General features: G+C 31.1%; 1 protein-coding gene and 2 pseudogenes across 1 annotated transcript; 2 read left to right on the forward strand and 1 right to left on the reverse strand.

Moving 5' to 3' along the window:
• Positions 1 to 1,465: 1,465 nt before the first annotated feature.
• Positions 1,466 to 9,054, reverse strand: LOC120207997 (annotated as a pseudogene).
• Positions 9,055 to 12,047: 2,993 nt separating this feature from the next.
• Positions 12,048 to 15,377, forward strand: LOC120208371 (protein NRT1/ PTR FAMILY 5.2-like). Its single transcript, XM_039207663.1, has 4 exons — positions 12,048 to 12,195; positions 12,388 to 12,605; positions 13,827 to 14,392; positions 14,478 to 15,377. Exons 1-4 carry the CDS (start codon positions 12,063 to 12,065, stop codon positions 15,352 to 15,354), a joined length of 1,794 nt encoding a protein of 597 aa, XP_039063594.1. The 5' UTR covers positions 12,048 to 12,062; the 3' UTR covers positions 15,355 to 15,377.
• A 1,027-nt stretch (positions 15,378 to 16,404) lies between these two features.
• On the forward strand, positions 16,405 to 21,239 carry LOC120208008 (annotated as a pseudogene).
• Positions 21,240 to 21,248: the final 9 nt, after the last annotated feature.

Here is a 21,248-nt window from a genome sequence, read left to right on the forward strand (position 1 = left end):
CCCCAAACTCATGAAACCCCAAACTACTATGATATATAATATTCATCATCTGATCAACATGGAATTAAAACATACAACTCGTTTTCTTCTTCTCCACCTTCTCGTTGTTAAAATTTGAAAGAAAATGTTTCATCATTCAAAATTAAAGAAAATTTGAAATTAAGATATTTTTCATAAAAAATAAAAATAGTTTTAGAGTCATCATATATATATATATATATATATATATAAAAAATGTTAATTCATAATATCGTAAAATATTTAATTACAGAATAACTAAAATAATAATAAATTAAAATTTTAATGATTAAATAAATATAATGACTAAAATAACAGTAAAAAGAAAATTGAAATTTGTTTGCCGTCCTTTACTATTACATTTTTGAGTTGGTGAGAGTGAGGGTCTTGTTTGCCGTCCTTTCACTATTAATTTAAATGATATGTATTATTCTTTTTCTTCTCACTACTATTATAAGATGTCTAGGTACGACAACTTTAACATACAGTTAAATAAAAACGTTATTAGAAATATTTTTTTAACGTTTATGGTAAAGTGTTATCTAAAATATTATATTTTTTATCGAAATATAAATATTGTGCGCCACCTAAAATATTTAACATTTCTATAAAGCGCTACCTAAAATATTATTTTTTCTACATGAAATATTAATATTGAGTTTTACCGAAAATTAGTTAGCAAAACTAACATTTTCGATAAAAAAAATAATGTTTTAGATAGCGTTTTACTGGAAATATTAAAAAAATAATAACATTTCCGATAAAACCTTTCCTTAAACGTATATTAAGGCGCGTACAATATAACTACCAATTATGAGATGTCTTAGGTACGCTAGCCTAAATAATACTCCCATATTAATAAATTAATAAGATACGTCTATTCCATCTTATATTTTTCTAATTAAATATTTTGATTTTATATTTTTCCACTAAAATAGTCTAATTTTACGTTTTTGTCAAATTTAGATCAAATTTTTAAAATTACACCTTAAATATTTAATTATTTTTTTGTATTGATTAATTAGCTTCTCTCTAATATAATATATTTATAAATTAGATAAATTACAATTCATATTACTCAACTTTTTTCTGATTATCATTTTGGTCACTAATTTTTTAAAAATTAATTTACTTATTAAGCTTTTTATTTTATTTCATTTTAATCACTTTGTCGTTAAGTATTCGTTAAATCATAACTAAACATTTTTTAGAAAATCATGAAATAGGCTGCTGCATTTCTCTCAGATTAGGTTATTTAATTATGAAAAGAGAATGATATTTTTCATAAAATAATTCAAAAATTTAATTCTAGCCTAAAATTTTTCTAAATTAAAAGGTAAATAATAATCCATAACATGGATAAAAAGAAAAAGAAAAACAAAAGAGCTTGAGTAATATTATAAATCATACAACAATTTTAAGCTGAAACTCGTTGCATGGAACATAATATTGAAGTCTTCATAATACTACTAATAATGTTTCCATATCTCAAGGAACACTTTTGAGTTCAATTCACTGCTTCCAAGATTTCTACACAACATTTTATTTCTTTGTAATCATGCGTCTTATCGCATGTTTTCTCTACAACGAACGTATCGAGTCCGGTCATTGTACCTCGGTCTGTCTTGTGCCCTTTGTGGCTGTGGTTCCACCCTCCTTGTCTTTCGGGTGATCTTTGGACGATCTCGCCATTAACAAACAATTCAGCTGCAAAGCATTCCGAACGTTAAATGCCATATATAATCCATCTATGATGTCTCTATAGAATATGCAAATGCAAATTGTTATGTATCATCTCAAACAACTCTTTAACTCCATATATAAAAATCACAAAAGTGAACCGAGAAGACTTGATGCGAGTCCATTAACATTCAAAGCTACACATTGCCAACTCAAAGCTAGTAGCTTTGCCAAGAGGACTGAGGTAAGCAGGTTTACAAGCCCTTGAATCGATCATTTTCTCTAAACTCCCAATGAACAATACTGACTTCATCTTGACGATAACCGCTTTGTTATTGTTCAAAAGAAGATGCCATAAGCTATGTGCAATTACAAACTGATATTCCATCTCCACAAATCTTAACACCATGTATGATGGCACCAGAAAGTTGTGAAAGAGGCATTCAATGTAAGTCCATTAGCATTCAAAACTAAACATTGCCTATAAGGCGTTTTAGCTTTGCCAAGATGGACTGAATGTGTAGGTAAAATATACGCAAGAACTCGGTCCCTTTTGATGGTGCAAACTATATAGGGTAATGTAATGTCTTCTCCGGATCTCTTCACTGATCCGAGCTCCATATTAAAAGAAAGAAGAACAAAGCAGTAAGAGAGGAATTTGATTTAAGTCCATTAGCATTCAAAACTAAACATTGCACATAAGGCTCATTAGCTTTGCCAAGATGGACTACCACGTCCCTCCTAAAGACAGAACTGGGTGTTTCCGATTACACTTTTGCTAGATATCGGCATGATACTTACCTTGTGGGTCCAATTAAAATAAAAAGAACATTTCCGTCACTATCATATGATTCATATCTACTGGAAGGCAATTACAAATCATAACAAACATAAACATGAAAAAGAAAGTACACAAATGCAGATGCAAATCAAAACAAGAAAAAAAAGCAAGCATGTTAACGCCAGTCATCTTATATGCATATGAGATATGTCGAGACGGTATTTCGCCCGGCGAGAACAAGTGTCGTTGGTTTCTAAATCTCGTCTTGAAAAAGTTAGTGTTTTTCTTATGGTATAAGATAAAACACAATTGTGGAGTGCCACCAATCATTTATCGAGGTGTGATTGGTCACCAAAAATGCTATGTTATTTTAATAAAATTTATAAAAATAATATTAAAATAACAAAAAGGGTCTGCTTACCAGAAAATGTGTTCGGGAGTCGGTTACGTGTGGGGAAGGATTAGCACCCCACAACGTCCAAAATTGTACTTTTGTTTATTAATTAATGTCTTTACAATAAATTAACAAATTTATATTTAATTTCAATTTATGATCCCATAAAAATAGTAAGGATATTATTTTATACCAACAAATCATTTAAAATACTTTCCTAATCAGTTAAGAAAATATTTTATGACTTATTGTATAAAATAATATAACCCAATTACATATAATAATTTTAATGATTTAATCAAGAAAATATAAAAATTAAGGTTACTATTATAACTACTTAATATGCAAAGTACTATAGTTGTAAATAATACTCTAATAATATGAAAATATTAAAAATATTAAAATTAAGAGAATAAAATACATATTTCAAGAAAACAAATAAAAAATGAAGCATTATAATTAATTAAAATAAAAAAACGTGGGTTTATTAAAATATTTGTAGACACAACTTAGTGGAATGTATTTTAAAATGAAACACCATAATTATAGTGCTCAACTTTCTAATTTTTATTATTACTTTATGTCATTATTATTATTTTTTCTATTCATTATATTATTTTATTTTAAACACTAATATATATATTAGGATATGTTACTAAAATAAAAGTAATAATAAGTACTAAATTTAAAATATTTGAAGATAAAAGGTAATAATAAAAATAAAATAAAGTTGCAATAATAACCAAAATAATAATATATGATTAAATTAAAAAATATATAAATTACTGGTCAATATTCGAAATATTATAAAATATATATTAAAAGCGTAAATAATCTTAAAATATTATTTAAATATATATAAATATACGGTAGTGACTAAAATAAAATAAATAAAATATATAGAAACCTGATTTCGGTGACTATAATAGAAGGTTACAGAATATAGGGACCATGGACGTGATTTATCAATCTTGAAATTGCACACACTCCCTCCCCAAAACGACATAGTTTTGATAAGTGTATAAATACCCCAAATTTGGCTCAAAATGGCCAATTCTTCTCATTTTCTCAATTTTGCTTCTCTCTAAATTCCCTCACCGGAGGAAACTCTGACCACCGGCCGACCACCGGCCGTTCACTATTTCAAATTAGAGGAAGTTCAAAGAGACATATGTGCTGGACCAACCTGAGAAACCTCACTTTACCAGAATCAACCCACCTTAAATCAGTCAATAATTTTGACACTTGTCATAGGACTATGATTTTTGAATGTTTAAAAGAGTAATTGATTTATTTGATATTCTTTAAACTCATGCTTATGATTTGATTCAATTGTGAACTTGTAAGGGGCAATATTTTACAAAATTCTTCCATTCTTTGATAAAGAAAAGAGAAAAAACATTTTCAAACAGGACAGTCTCAAAGATGACACATTCTCATTTCAAAGATAAGAGCTATATTGGATTTCTACATAAGTTCAGGAAAAGAAAGCCAACCTTATCATAGACAAGGGCTTGTTGGGGCAAGAAGGAATTGACACAGCTCAAAACTTGCAAAAGTGTATGTTGATGAAGATCGCCTTTGAAGTCATTTTTCACAGATCAAGAAAACATGCATTTATACATAATACATGTCATTGCATCATACATCATTTCATACATACATGATACATTTTTATGCCTGGAGAAATTTTGTTTTTCTTTTGATAGTTTCCCTAGAATTACAATTGTGGTTTTATGGGAACATGTTTTTTTAGGAAACTTAATCTTGTTTCCTAGAGTCAATTTCTGACTTTCTCTTGAAGAGAAGTCAACCTTTATTATTTCTGACTCCTCAGTAGAGTTTATTTCTGACTTCCTCTTGAAGAGAAGTCAACCTTTATTATTTCTGACTCCTTGGTAGAGTTTATTTTGACTTCCTCTTGAAGAGAAGTCAACCTTTATTATTTCTGACTCCTTAGTAGAGTCAATTTCTGACTCCCTCGTGAAGAGAAGTCAATATTTATTATTTCTGACTCCTCAGTAGAGTCAATATTTGACTCCTTCGCGAAGAGAAGTCAACATTTGTTATTTTTGACTCCTCAGTAGAGTCAATCATTGACTTCCTCGTGAATAGAAGTCAACATTTATTATTCCTGACTCCCAGCAAAGTCGCCAAGCTGTCGTAACCGATTTTCGTCCGGGCACGAAAAAATAAATAGTGTTATAAATAAATGGTTTTTATTGAAATGTTTTAGAATCGCCATCAATCTTTTGGGTTAGGTAAGTCGAATACCTAAAAATCATCTTTTAAAATAGTTTTGAATAAATCATCGTTTAAAAAATAAATCAGTCTATGCATAACCAAAAATCATTTTTTTAGTAATAAAAAGGGATTCGTGGTCAGTTACATTTGGAGAAAGATTAACACCCTATAACGCCCAAAATTGGTACCCTTGATTATATATTGTCTCTATTAGTAGAAGTCTAAGAATTCAAATATAAATTTAATTTACAATCTTACTATTCCATATTCAATTGCATAATTTTATTTAAAGAAAATTATAAGAAAATATTCCAATATTTCCAATCGAAGAGAAACTATTCCCTAGAATGTTTTAGGACGAATATTTTTATTTTCGACCGAAATAATAAAAATCTGATAATTCTTCCCAATAAATAATATTAAAATAATTTGATATAACCAAAAATAAAATAAATATATTTTTAGGTTTTTTTTGTAAGTAATATATTTATTATTTTAAAATATCAAAATAGGATATTTAGTTACTAAGACAATATTAAAAAATAAATAAATATTATTCTTTAATTAAATTATAAAATTAATTAAATTAATTAGCATAAGATATTATGATTATTTAAAAAATATGTTAATGAATAATATAATAAAAAATGTTATTATTAATTAACAAAAATATAAAAATATAAAAAAAAAACGTTTACCAAAGACATTAATTAGCATAATATATTTTAAAAAATGATATTATAATTACTTAAGGAATAAAATACATAAAAAATTATCATTAATTAAAAAAATATAGGATTAAGATTTAAATATAATAAATTTTATGAACAAAAGTTAGTGCTTTTATAAATATATTTGAAAGTGGAGTATCCAATATAGTGTTCTTATAAAAAAATTAAAGTAAAACAATATAATTAGTTAAAAAACGTGAAACTAGTATTAAAATATAACAAATTTTATGAACAAAAGTTAGTGCTCTTCTTTTTCAATTTTTTATTATTATTTTTAATAATGGAATTATTTTTGTTATTATTTAATTATAATTTTATTTTATTATTATCTTTTATATTTAAATATTTTAAATCTAGTACTTATTTAGTATTTTTATTTAGTCACATATGTATCTTAATAATATATACTAGTGTTTAAAATGGAATACATATAATAAATAATAAAGACAAAATAATTCTATTATTAAAAAAAATTGGAATGGAAGAACACTAACTTTTGTTCATAAAATTAGCTATATTTTAATATTAGTTCCACGTTTTTTAACTAATTATATTATTTTATTTTATTTTTTATTTTTTTATAAGAGCACTATATTGGATACTCCACTTTCAAATATATTTATAAGAGCACTAACTTTTGTTCATAAAATTTACTATATTTAAATCCTAATCCCATGTTTTTTAATTAATGATAATTTTTATGTATTTTATTCCTTAAGTAATTATAATATCAATTTTAAAATATATTATGCTAATTAATGTCTTTGGTAAACGTTTTTTTTATATTTTAATATTTTTGTTAATTAATAATAACGTTTTTTATCATATTATTCATTAACATATTTTTAAATAATCATAATATATTATTCTAATTAATTTAATTAATTTTATAATTTAATTAAAGAATAATATTTATTTATTTTTTAATATTGTCTTAGTAACTAAATATCCTATTTTGATATTTTAAAATAATAAATATATTACTTATAAAAAAACCTAAAAATATATTTATTTTATTTTTGATTATATCAAATTATTTTAATATTATTTATTGAGAAGAATTATCAGATTTTTATTATTTCGGTCGAAAATAAAAATATTCATCCTAAAACATTCTAGGGAATAGTTTCTCTTCGATTGGAAATATTGAAATATTTTCTATATTTTCTTTAAATAAAATTATGCAATTGAATATGGAATAGTAAGATTGTAAATTAAATTTATATTTGAATTCTTAGACTTCTATTAATAGAGACAATATATAATCAACGAGTACCAATTTTGGGCGTTATAGGGATGCTAATCTTTCCTCAAACGTAACTGACCACGAATCCTTTTTTATTACTAAAAAGAACGAATTTTTGGTTATACGCAGACTGGTTTATCTTTTAAATGATGTTTTATTCAAAACTATTTTGAAAGATGATTTTTAGGTATTCGACTTACCTAATTCAAAAAATCGATGGCGACTCCAAAACATTTCAATAAAAACCATTTATTTATAACACTATTTATTTTTTCGTGTCCGGACAAAAACCGGTTACGAGAAGATCATTAGGCACAATTATATGACCCCGAAAGACAATGAAACACAAATGTCGGAACCGATGCACATGTTCTTGATTAATAAGCAGTTTATGCAAAAACTAGAAAAATTTGTTGCAGAACTACATTCGACTAAAAAGGCTAACAGCTTACCCCTAGTCCTTGTACTCGGGATCGACATAAGAAATCCGGTAGCACAAATAGAACACCAGGCAATCCTGTTAACAAGAAAACAACAAAATTTATTACAAAACATAAACTTCTATTACGAAATGTGAAACCAAATAATCAATCAGCTTAAGGGGAGCTAAAAGCAAAGACCTTCAAGCTTATTCGAGGTCTCTTCATCAATCTCGCATCCGAATCCAAAGTACCTCTCACAGGAAACATTGTAGATCTTCTTCTTAGCTTCTTCCTCACTAACATAGAAAAATAATCAGCATCAATTATTTACGTAATAATGTAAGCAACGTCAAAGAACACTCCAAATCCCGAAATGAAATGTATAGCATAAGCAATCCTACTAAAGAATCAATCACTATGAAGACAAAGCCAAACCCAGAAAAATGGCTAATTTAAAACCCCCAAGATATTTCCTTCCTATTCAAATTTAACCCAAAATTTTCCTCCCAATTTCCCACACTTTCTCAGCACCCAAACACCCAAAACAAACCTGCCCAAGACTTTAGCGAGAGTTTTGATATTACAATCAATCATTTCCTGCTTGGTAGCTCCTTCTCCACCGGGCTTATCCATAACAATAAGCTAGTGCTCGTAATCGCACCCAGGAAACAGCGGGGCCATTTCGGTGGGTGGCCGGTCACTGAAGTTCGACCCCGAGTTGAGCGGAGAATAAGCAGAGTTCCCAGAAGGGTTGACACGGCACCGGATGGAGGTGAAGCGCGTTGCAGCGAGAGGGAGACATCGGACGGCGTGGGAATGGGGGTAAGAGGGCGGCGGGAGAAGCGGAGAGAAGGGATGGGTGGAGGTTGGAAGATGGATTTAGAAGAAAGGAGGCGTTCGGGTATGTGAAAGGAGATAGTAAGGTGGCGCGTGAAGGTGGAGGTGGCGGCACGTGACAGGGTTTGTGCAATATTGGGAAGAGATTTTGGTAGATTGAAGAGAAGCTAAGCCGAGGGTTTTTGAGACTGAAAGGGGGTTTTGCCTTGCTATTTAGTTTCTCTATTTGGGCTTTGAGTTAACCCCATTTATTTGACATGAATAATTGTTTGAACCTTCAAACCCTAAATAATCTTGAAATATCGGTCTGAATCATTGTTAAAAACCTCATTAATCAAATTATTAATTTTCTTGATAAAAAAATCCCTTTCATCTACAGTACGTGATTTTCAATAATCGGGATACATATGCTAATACAACATCAACATGACTCCACTTTTATAATATTGAGACACTTGTACTCTTACAACATCGGGTTACTTTCACTCATGCAACATTGAGATGTCTTAGCTTATGTAATGTCTTGATATCTCTACTCGTACAACATCGAGATACCTCCACCCTTATAATGTCGAGATTCCTTCACTGTCCATTCAATGTTGAGATACCTTTATCGGGGTACCTCTTCTCTTACAACATTGAAATAACTTCACTCTTACATGTTGAGATACCTTCCCCTTACAATGTTGAGGTGCCCCCATTGTAATTGAGATTTCTTCACTATTATTTTGGTGTTGAGATGCTTCCATCGAGATGTCTCCATCAAGATGTCTTTGTTCGTACAACGTTGAGATGCCTCCGCTCATACGATGTCAAGATATCTCGATTCTTATAGTTACGAGATGTCAATATAGATTTCTTCCACTATTAACTCAATGTTGAGATGCCTCTGCTTATATAGCATTGAGATGTCTTCATTTGTACATCATCGAGTTTTCCTTTGTATATAAATTGTCACCTATAAGACGTATAACTGAGTTTCAGTTGCGTCAAGATATCCTCCACAAGATACTAGGTCATCATTGAAAAAAATACCACATCAACAATTATGTTAATTTTTTAACAGTAGGAGATCAAAATGAAACAAAAGATTTGATTATAATTCCTTGATTTAGGGGATTGTGGGAGAATCTTATCATATTCGTTGTGAACATCTATCCAAAGAAAAAATCCTACTAATGGATGTAATTAGCTAGGTAGGATTTGGTTGTAATTCCTTGATGGAAAGTGGCATCATATCCGAAGATGATCACAGAAGTTCGGTAAATATGTCAAGAGACAACAAATTAAGAAGATATTGTGGGAGAATCTTATCATATCCGGTGTGAACACTTATCCAATGAAAGAATCCTACTAATGGATGCAATTAGGTAGGATTTGGTTGTAATTCCTTGATTTAGGGGATTTGTTATTAATTGGGCATATCTTAGTCATTGATGTAAAACGATCTGGGCCATTGATTGAGAGGGAATCAACTATAAATAGAGAGCCTCTTGTCACGCCCTCAGAACCTTCAAGCCCAAACCGTCAGAATATCAGAGTTAATGTCTGACGGGACATGCGGTCTTAGACACTTCTTGATCTTCTCTGCGACTAAGTAAACCTTACCCAAGCCTAGTGAGCATGCAAACTCACAAAGGTTGGAACCAAGCCCTCAAAGCTTCTAGGATTGCGGAAGCTTTAACACCAACGTGGCTACTCCAAAACACCAACGTGACTACTCCAAGCCACCAAGGTTGGACTATCGTGTGGAAGTGTAAACACAAGTGTGGCTACTCCTAGCCACCAAGATAAACAACAACACAAACATAATAAAGAACTAAGAACACTGAAAGTAGAGTAAATGTCTCAGAGTTTTATTACTCTCCAAAGAGAATAAATGGAATGGATGATACAAATGAGGAGGAGAAAGTTTCTATTTATAGTTGAGCTCCCTCTCAATCAATGACCTAGATCGTTTAGGTATGATTTTGAAAAAATAGTTGGGTGATCAAAGCATAATAAAAGTGATAATTGGGTACTAAACGTGTAGTTTATAAAAAAATGATGTAATTTTAACAGGTTCCATATCATGCATTCGGATAACTTTATCTATAGTTAAGAATTGACCTATATTGCTTGCAAACTAAACGTTCAATCACGCCATTACTTAAAAACAAGAATCTGACTCAACTCCATAGTCTTGTAAATATAGAATAATTTTGTTTATGCATAATATTAATTAATTAACTAAAGTTTGTAACGGTCAATCTATGATATTACAACATAATATTAATTATCCCTAAAAAAATCGAGTCAATTAAGCAGTTAAAATGATCTGATTTTAATTTATTTCTTATTTCCTCACAATTCATAATTCATTTAAACCTTCACTAGTAACTCACCTCAAAATAATTTAAAACTTTAGAGTGTACTTTTATATTTGAATTTGAATAAAGTTATTGAATATTTATGACTAAAATATTTATGATATTCATGTTCCGGATTAAAGATATCATTAAAACTCAAAATAAAATTTTTTCTTTTATTTTGGTCTCGATTTTAAAATATCATTGACAATGAACCCAATAAGTGCATTAGTAGTTAAAGGGAATATTATTTTTCTTAAATATCTTGAGTTCGAACATCTATCTATATAAAGTGTGTGCATATTATTAATGATTATTATTTTTAAATAGATATTATCTTATAATCACTCAGAATATTGAAAAAATAAAAATTGAGAAATGAGATTTCATTTGGTTCAATCAATCATTGATAATAAGAGTCCTACGCGTTTAATGGAATTCTAGGCCACATGATCATAATTAAGTCATACACATGATCTTATATAATAATAAAATATAGGATAAAATACATTCTAGGTCACTCAAATATTAATTTGGTTATAAAAGAGTCACTTTTTTTCTCTAAAAGTTACAATTTAGTTATTCAATTAAAATATTATTACAAATAAGTTATTGGTTGTTAAATATTAGATAATAGTATTTGTGACATGCTATAATAACAATTTTAGCCCATAAAATTTAAACATTCGATCGATTCGGTCCCGATTTAAAACAATTCAATAAATTTAACCCTTCATATTTAAAAACTCTATCAATTTAGTCTTTGTTGTTCTCCAAAATTGTTTTTTCTTCTCTCAGAAATGTTATATTATTTTTCTGTTACTTTCATGGTATGATAATAGTTTAACAAATAATTGTTGTTGCTTTATAGTAGAATGCAATTATTCAACTATTGCTTTAATTTGATGGACTTACTTGATATGTCAATATCATAAAAAAAAATTGATAGAATTTTAAATATGAAGGGTTATATTTATTAAATTGTTTCGAATTAAGACCATATTAATAGAATATATAAGTTTTGAAGACTAAAACCATTATTATACCAATCACACTATGTGTTTGTTTCAATTTTAACAATAGAATGACATGTGTAATGATATTTTAACAGACTAAATTATAACTTTTTAGGGGAGAAAAGTGACTTGCTTGTAATTGAAGTAATAATTGAGTTACATGAAACGTACTTTACCCTAAGATAGAATAAGATGTCTCAATTAAAAAGTACATAAAATTAATTCTATAATTGACCTCTTCAAACCTCAATACCAATATCAGTCACTCAACCACATTGAGGTCTATATAAAGGAGTGGAATATACATACACAGATAACCTGATACATACATAGAGATATACATATATGTATAAGCTTAGTTCAATGGCGATTGAAGAAGGGGTAGACGATTATACACAAGATGGATCTGTGGATCTTAAAGGAAACCCAGTTCGTAGATCCAAGACAGGTCTATGGACTGCTTGCTCCTTTATTGTTGGTAACTCCCAGTCTCTTCTTCCCACTTTTTGTTTCACTTTCTTCTTCTTATTATTTTTGCTCGTTTTCTTCGTATATATAAAGTTGATATCGATCTCGGAATAAAGAAAAGAAATACATGTATTTCGATTCGAAACCTTGACTATTGAATGGAAAGTTATTAACTTGTTTGTTTTTTGGACATTTGGTGCAGTGTACGAAGTGATTGAACGAATGGCATATTATGGAATATCATCGAATCTCATAGTTTATTTGACGACCAAGCTTCACCAAGGCACGGTGAAGTCGGCCAACAATGTGACCAATTGGGTGGGCACCAATTATCTCACTCCTATCTTGGGTGCCTACGTTGCCGATGCTTATCTCGGACGATATTGGACTTTCCTCATTTCTTCCATCATGTATTTCTCGGTAAGTTCAGTCTATCAATGATTCAAACAACAATATATCATTAAAAATAAATTTAAATTAATTTTATTCTTATTTTTTTAATAATATGTTATAGTTGGTTCACTAATACAACATATAAAAATCTTTAATTTTAAGTTAGGTTACACTTGTGATCACTTAACTACGGAGAGATTCTAGTCTAATTATAGATCTTTCAATTTTAACAATCAAGCTACTTAAAAATTTAAATGAAGTCAATCAATCCACTTACTGTTAACATTTAATGAATGAGTTAACGTGCTAGATAGCATTCTACCAATCAAATGTGTAACTAATGAGAACTAAATATGTAATTATACAAAATTTGTTAATTATCATATCAACTCTCCTCCCAATGTTAACGGCATGTGATTTGATTGACATCATTTAAATAATTAGGCGGTTTAAATGAAAAAATTGAAAGACCCCAACAATTTTAAGATATTCATTAGTGGTTCTAGGGTTTGGATCCCAACAATATTACTTTAAATAAAATGGTCCATGAACTTGGTAAATTTGATTAAATACTTGAACTTTTTATTTTTGTCAAATCGACCCTTGAACCTTTTTTACAGTCAAATTGGTCCCTAAACTCTATAAGTTGCTATAAAAGGTTCGAGGCCAATTCGATCAGGAAAAATCGGAGATGATTTGACTAATATTTTGAACTTTCAGTTTGGCCCTTTCAAGTTTAAGGACCAATTTGATAAACTTACCAAGTTCAGTGATTGTTGTGTTTTAAACCTTAAAAATGGTAAATAAATATGTTTTGAGCCTTAAAACATTATCCTATTTAGATAAATTAATTTTGTTTTAATTTTTATAATAATTAAAAATTTGAAAGCCTAACCTATTACTTTGACTAAAAATACGTAAAATATATTCTTACATTTTTTTATTAAAATCAAACAACTAAAAATAATTCATTCAAACATGGGCAAATTGTTGAACTTTGACTAAACACTCTCTTTTGTTTTTTTATTTCATTATTATAAGATAACATGATGGTTGATGGTTAAGATACTGTTTTTTATGTTTCAATTTCTTGTCTAAATTTGCTAAAAAATAATTCAATCCAATTATGTAATTAATTGCACAAGATGTTTAAATTTACTATGACAATTCTTTATTTTATATAATTTTAATGTTTGATTTTTATAATAAAAACCGAACTGACCTAATGCATATCCTTTGATCACACAGGGGATGGTTCTGCTAACATTATCTGTATCAGTCCCTGGACTAAAACCACCACCTTGTCACCAAGCAAATGTGGAAGATTGCAAGAAGGCATCCACATTACAGTTAGCTGTATTTTTCGGTGGATTATATATAATAGCCTTTGCAACCGGTGGCACGAAGCCCAACATCTCGACGATCGGTGCCGACCAGTTTGACGATTTCAATCCAAAAGAGAAGGCTCAAAAGTTATCTTTCTTTAATTGGTGGATGTTCAGCATATTCTTTGGGACACTCTTTGCCAACACAGCTCTTGTTTATATTCAAGACAATGTTGGTTGGACCTTAGGGTATGGTTTGCCCACAGTCGGACTCATCATTTCGGTTCTGATTTTCGCAGCCGGCACACCATTTTATCGGCACCAGGTGCCCTCTGGGAGTCCTTTCACGAGGATGGCCTCGGTCATAGTGGCGACTGCTATGAAATGGAGGGTGCCACTTCCTAGTGACCCTAAGGAACTTTATGAACTTGAATTGGAAGAGTATGCAAGTAAAGGGAAGTTCATGATTGAGTCAACATCGTCTTTGAGGTTAGTATTGGATTTAGTCGGTTCGGTTAGCTCGTTTTTCATTTTCATTCGTGATCTACGAATCACACGTTCGCGTAAATCGCAGGTTTTTGAATAAGGCTGCAGTGAAAACAGGGTCTGTGGATCCATGGATGCTATGCACAGTAACCCAAGTAGAGGAAACTAAACAAATGTTAAGAATGATCCCAATACTGATTGCCACAATTGTGCCAAGCACAATGATTGCACAAATCAATACATTGTTTGTAAGACAAGGCACCACACTTGATAGACACATGGGGAACTTCAAGATCCCCCCAGCAAGTTTAGCTGCATTTGTGACGATTTCTATGCTTATCTGTGTTGTCCTCTATGATCGTTTCTTCGTGCCGGTTGTCCGAAAATGGACCAAGAACCCGAGGGGCATCACTCTGCTTCAAAGGATGGGAATTGGCCTTGTTATTCACATCATAATCATGGTGATTGCTTCTTTCACCGAGAGGTATAGGCTCAGCGTGGCTAGAGAACATGGTTTAGTTGAACATGGAGGCCAACTTCCATTAACCATATTCATTCTACTCCCCCAGTTTGTGCTTATGGGAACAGCTGATGCGTTTTTAGAGGTGGCTAAGCTCGAGTTCTTTTACGATCAAGCACCTGAAAGCATGAAGAGTCTCGGTACTTCCTATTCGTTTACGACTCTGGGGATCGGGAGTTTTCTCAGCAGCTTCCTTCTATCGACGGTTTCCCGTATCACTCGAAGGCATGGTCATGGAGGATGGATCTTGAATAACCTAAACAAGTCTCATCTTGACTACTATTATGCATTTTTTGCAGTACTCAACTGTTTGAACTTCATTTTCTTCATGGCAGCAACCAAGTTTTATGTGTACAAGGCCGAAGTTTCGGATTCGATGCATGTGCTTACGGAAGAACTTAAGGCCAAGAGGTTAAAGGTATCAAATCAAGATGAAAAGGATTAGCTTGAAGGAACAGTGTTGAACTGTTAGAATATTAATAGAATTGGTTAATGTCTGTTAGTCTGTTTCTGAAGTAGTTGTAATTCAGTTACTTTGTTAGCATGTTGTTAACTGGGTTATATAAGCCGACCATGTATTGGATTAAATCATCCATTTTATATTCAACTAATAAATTCCTATTTCCTTTGTATTTCTTTCTCCTATTTTTAGAAACTAAACATTTTCTGGTTATCTTTTTTCTCCATTCATCGCTGCCGTTAGCAATGTCCTGCCACCGTGCCGGTGGCTCAACATTTCAACACGAACTATATTACAATGTTAAAAAAACGTTTTGGTTACCACTTCAATCAAATTGGTTTTTTTATAAGATCCACTTAAAATCGACGGAAATTAAATAGAATAATAAGTAAAATTATCATAAATAAACTTCGAGAGGCAAGTTAAATGCCATGTTCCTTAAAACAGGGTTAACTGTTGAAGTGGTAATTTTAGTTTTAGTTTTGGTCATTGATTCGGTCATTTACGTTATCAATTTATTAAATTTTGATCACTTACGTTATTGATTGTTATATTTTGACCACTGAATCGTTAACTCAAGTTTATTTTATAGTGTGACATATTAGTATATGGAGTTAATTTTTAAATTTATATTTAAACGTTAGATAAATTACTAAATAAATAATTTACCCTAAATTTAAACTCGAGAATTTATGATTGAGCTCAAGTTGCAACAAATGAAGTGACCAATGATTTGGAAAGCCAAGTCAACCAAAAGGACTAGTTGGAAGAAATAAATGGTTGTCCCTTGTTTCCATATATAATGGGGTAAGAGGAGGTAAGATAGTAGGCTGCCCCCAACACTAGGTTGAGAGCAGCTTCCGTAGGAGACCTCCGAATTATGAAATGCCCTCCATGGGACTCGATCCCACAATCTCAAGGGTTAAGAACCTTGTGCTCTACCAACTGAGCTAGATGATCTAAAGGACTAACTACAGCCCAAGCTACTTCTTTCACTAAACCTATATATATAGAAGCTTGGTTGGTTGTTCATCAATGGCGGTTGAACAAGGCAAAGATGATTACACTCAAGATGGAACTGTGGATCTTAAGGGAAACCCAGTTCGTAGATCCAAAAGAGGTGGATGGACTGCTTGCTCCTTCGTTGTTGGTAACTTTTCTTCTCTTTTCCCACTTTTTTTTTTGTTTTGCCTCTCCTCTTATGCAACAAATTATGATGATGAAGTTCCAATTTCAAATTTATGAAGCAAAACTTTTAAACGTCATATTACTTTAGTTTCTCCCTTTAATTCACTTTATCACTTTAAAAATAATTTTAAGTCTGAAGCTCGAATCTCAAATATATTGAGTTTATTCTTTTGAAGTAGCAATTTTCAATTTTTTTTAATTCATTAGAATTTAAGGTACTATATAGAATTTCCTTCATTTCTCTCGGTTTTTTTTTTATAAATCTAAATCTTAAATCAATTGATTAATTATAACAAATTATTATTTTAATCATACCTAGAAAAGTTCTCTTGGTCAATTAATAGAGAAGTATCCAGTGAGATGACACACGTAGAAAACTAGAAAATAATTGCATTTAAACATGGACCAAATGTAAAAGTTTGACTATTTTTTTTTACTTTGTTTTATTATTAGAAGACAATAGAAAATGACCGATGACTGAGATAGGCATGTTGGTTGAAATTATTGTAAAATTTCTCATTTGGACCACTGATTTTTATGGCACAACTTCAATCCTGTCGGTCTAAAAGTCTGCAAATTTTTGTCTAATTTTCCAGGCAACATTCGTGTACATGTTTCAGTCAACTTAGTGCAATTTTGGATTGCAATGTTTTCAAAATCGGATCGGATATTGAATCAGTGAAGGTATTGGTTCATTAGTTTAACCGGGTTCAATGCGGTTAAACCGGATTTTATATAAAATAATATTTTTTTTAATTTTACATAATATTCAAAGCAATATTAATATATATGTAACACTTTTTTTAAGTTTATAATATTAAAAGGTATAAAAATATCACAAGTCATAACATGTATAAATGAAAAACCATAAAATCAAGTGAAACAAAATGATTCAAATCAACTATAACATAATATTTAAGGTAAAACATATTAAATAATAAATATAATTATATAACTATAATCAAAAAAATAAAATTGAGGTTTAAAAAAATCATAACAAATGATGTCATTTGGTTTAATTGTTTTAAAAAAAACAATCTCACATGGCTAAGAAACATAGAAGAGTATCCCAAAAGTTTAAAAAGTAAAAATATGAAAACAAAACAATCTCACATGGCTAAGAAACATAGAGAGCATCCCAACTTACTTCTATAAATAATAGAGGTAATTTGATATTCAAAATCATAGAATCTTTTGGTGAGCACAAAGTGAACTATTCTTTCGCTTTAATTGAGCTCAAATTTTAGGCTTCAATTGAGCTCAAATTTTAGGCTTCAATCGAACTTCTAAATTTTTTTTTGAGTTCGAGCCTTTTCGATTTCAAGTTTTAATATTATATTTCGAGTTGATAATTTTTAGCTCGTGAGTTTTTGAGTCGAGTTGAGCTTACTTTTAAAGTTTTCGAGTTCGAGTCGAGCTCAGCAATACTCGAATTTGACTCGGCTCGTTGAACAAACGACGTTGTTTAGTTTAATTTTTTTTAAAAGAAAAAAGTGAACCGGCGATTCAAACCGATTTTGCCGGTTTTCAGCCGGTTCACCCCGATTTTCCCGATTTTCAGCCGATTCTTCCAGTTCTGTGCTAATCCGGTTTTGGGAGTTAACCGGACCGGACAGGCCATCGGTTCACGGTTCAACCGGTCGAACCGGCCGGTCCGGTCCGATTTTAATAACATTGTTGGATAGAGATAAAAAAATATCAACAAAGCTGCTAAGGTTTCATCAGATATACCAATTTTAAATACAATATATATTAGGGTAAATTATATGTTTAGTATCTTAGCTATTACTTTTGTTTTGTTTTGTTTTATTCACCTAATTATTTTTTAAAAATCATATCTAACATTTATTTTCAATTTCATTTTGATCGCCTATCATTAAAAAATTAACGATTATACTGACACGTCACCATAAGATAATGTCACATCATCATTAAAAAAATATAAAAAAATACCACATTGGCAGTTCTTTTAATTTTTTAATAATGCGTGACCAAAATGAAATCAAAATGTAATGTTAGGTATAATTTTAAAAATAAAAATAACTGAGTGACCACAAATGGAACAAAAGTGATGGTTGGGGTATTAAATATGAAGTTTACCCTAATTTTATATGAAAAAAGAGTTAATTGCACTACACATCACTAAATTATGACCCTCATTTTAAATTGGTATTTAAATGTTTAAATCATTTCAATTCATCTTTAAACTATGACTCTTATTCTAAATAGATTCCAAACTTTTCAATATTTCAAATTCATCCTTAAATTATGACCCTTATTCTATATTGGTCTCCAAAATTTTGAATATTCCAATTTCATCTCAAACTTTTGAATGATTTTGAGGGATGTTAATGGAACGTTCAAAGTTGGGGAGTTTAAAATGAGGGTCATGATCTGGGAATGGATTTGAAATGTTAAAAAATAGGAGAACATTTTAAAATGAGAGTCATAATTTATGGATAAAATTGAAATATTCAAAAAAATTAAAGACCAATTTAAAATAAAATCATAATTTGAAGATGTGCGGTGCAATTAACTCAAAAAATAAAGTCTAACACTTTAATCAGAATGTAATAGATTAACTTACAATTAAGTTGTTAAATTTTCAAGTTTTAGATTGACTTTTTAAAAATAATTTTTACATGAAAGTTTTGGAAATTTAAGAATTTATGAGTAAATTAATAGTAAATGTATACAATAAAAAATTATATATAATTTTAACAAATTACATAAACTATTATTATAATTGATAATAACATAATTTTTAATGACATAATTATTAATTATATTTAATATAAAAATGTTTTATTAACGCAATTTTTCGCAACAGGGAATGGCATTGCTATTTGCTAACATTATCAGTATCACTCCCTGGACTAAAACCACCACCTTGTCACCAAGCCAACGTATACAATTGCAAGAAGGCATCAACCCTACAGTTAGCAGTATTTTTCGGTGCACTGCACACACTAGCCGTCGGAACTGGTGGCACAAAGCCGAACATTTCGACTATTGGTGCTGACCAGTTCGATGATTTTCATCCGAAAGAGAAGGCTCAAAAGCTATCTTTCTTCAATTGGTGGATGTTCAGCATCTTCTTTGGGACACTCTTTGCCAACACAGTCCTTGTTTATATTCAAGACAATGTTGGTTGGACATTAGGGTACGGTTTGCCCACACTCGGGCTCGTGATTTCGGTTATGATCTTCTTAGCCGGCACCCTGTTTTATCGGCACCGGGTGCCCACCGAGAGTCCGTTCACGTGGCTACGGTCATAGTGGCCGCCATTAGGAAATGGAGGGTGCCACTTCCTAGTGACCCTAAGGCACTTCATGAACTTGACTTTGAAGAGTATGCTCGTGATTTCGGTTATGATCTTCTTAGCCGGCACCCCGTTTTATCGGCACCGGGTGCCCACCGAGAGTCCGTTCGCGAGAATGGCTACAGTCATAGTGGCCGCCATTAGGAAATGGAGGGTGCCACTTCCTAGTGACCCTAAGGAACTTCATGAACTTGACTTGGAAGAGTATGCTTGGAATGGGAAGTTCAAGATTGATTCAACTCCAACTTAAAGTTCATCCCGATTCCGTCCCTATCTACGTACTCGCAATTAGTGAATTAATGTAAATTTTCCGATCTTCGAATCATAGGTTCTTGAATAAGGCTGCTGTGAAAACAGGATCTACGAATCCATGGATGCTGAGCTCAGTAACCCAGGTAGAAGAAACTAAACAAATGCTAAGAATGATCCCAATATTGATAGCCACATTCGTTCCAAGCACGATGATTGCACAAACCCATACATTGTTTGTGAAACAAGGCACCACCCTTGATAGATATAGGGAACTTCAAGATTCCTCCAGCAAGTTTAACCGGATTCGTGACGATTTCTCTGCTTATCTGCGTCGTCCTTTACGACCGTTTCTTCGTGCCAGCTGTCCGAAAATGGACCAAGAATCCGAGGGGCATCACTCTGCTTCAGAGGATGGGAGTTGGCCTTGTTCTCCACATCATAATCATGATGATTGCTTCCTTCACTGAGAGGTATAGGCTCAATGTGGCTAAAGAACATGGTTTGGTTGAACATGAAGGCCAACTTCCATTAACCATATTCATTTTACTTCCCCAATTTGTGCTTATGGGGACAGCTGATTCATTTTTAGATGTGTCTAAGCTCGAGTTCTTTTACGATCATGCACCGGAAAGCATGAAGAGTCTCGGTACTTCCTATTCAAGTACAAGTCTGGGGATTGGGAATTTTCTCAGTAGCTTCCTTCTGTCGACTGTTTCCAATATCACTCAAAGGCATGGTCACCAAGGATGGATCTTAAATAACCTAAACAAGTCTCATCTTGACTACTATTTTGCATTTTTTTGCAGTATTCAACTTCTTGAACTTCATTTTCTACTTGGCGGTAATCAAGTTTTATGTGTACAAGGCCGAAGTTTCGGATTCGATGCACGTGCTTACGGAAGAACTGAAGTTGATGAGATTAAAGGCATCGAATCAATAAGATCTTAAGCAATAGTTAGATGGAACAATGTTGAACAATTATCAGTTATACTTCATTGCAACGCTATGTGTTAAAACCAGTAAAATTGCCTAATAATGCTACAAAGAAATTGAATATGAAGCAAATAAAATTGTACACTTTGCTCTCTCTCTCTCTACCTCCCCAAAGAACTTGTTA

This window comes from Hibiscus syriacus, unplaced genomic scaffold (assembly GCF_006381635.1).
Source record: "Hibiscus syriacus cultivar Baekdansim isolate YM2019G1 unplaced genomic scaffold, ASM638163v2 tig00000538_pilon, whole genome shotgun sequence".
NCBI classification, from domain to species: Eukaryota; Viridiplantae; Streptophyta; class Magnoliopsida; order Malvales; family Malvaceae; genus Hibiscus; species Hibiscus syriacus.

Bases quoted from the DNA above. Each gene is read 5' to 3' on its own strand.
- LOC120208371 (XM_039207663.1), top strand. From the start codon at position 12,063: ATGTATAAGCTTAGTTCAATGGCGATTGAAGAAGGGGTAGACGATTAT. The intron at 12,606-13,826 runs GTAAGTTCAGTC...TTGATCACACAG, and splicing joins CTTCCATCATGTATTTCTCG to GGGATGGTTCTGCTAACATT. The intron at 14,393-14,477 runs GTTAGTATTGGA...CGTAAATCGCAG, and splicing joins GAGTCAACATCGTCTTTGAG to GTTTTTGAATAAGGCTGCAG.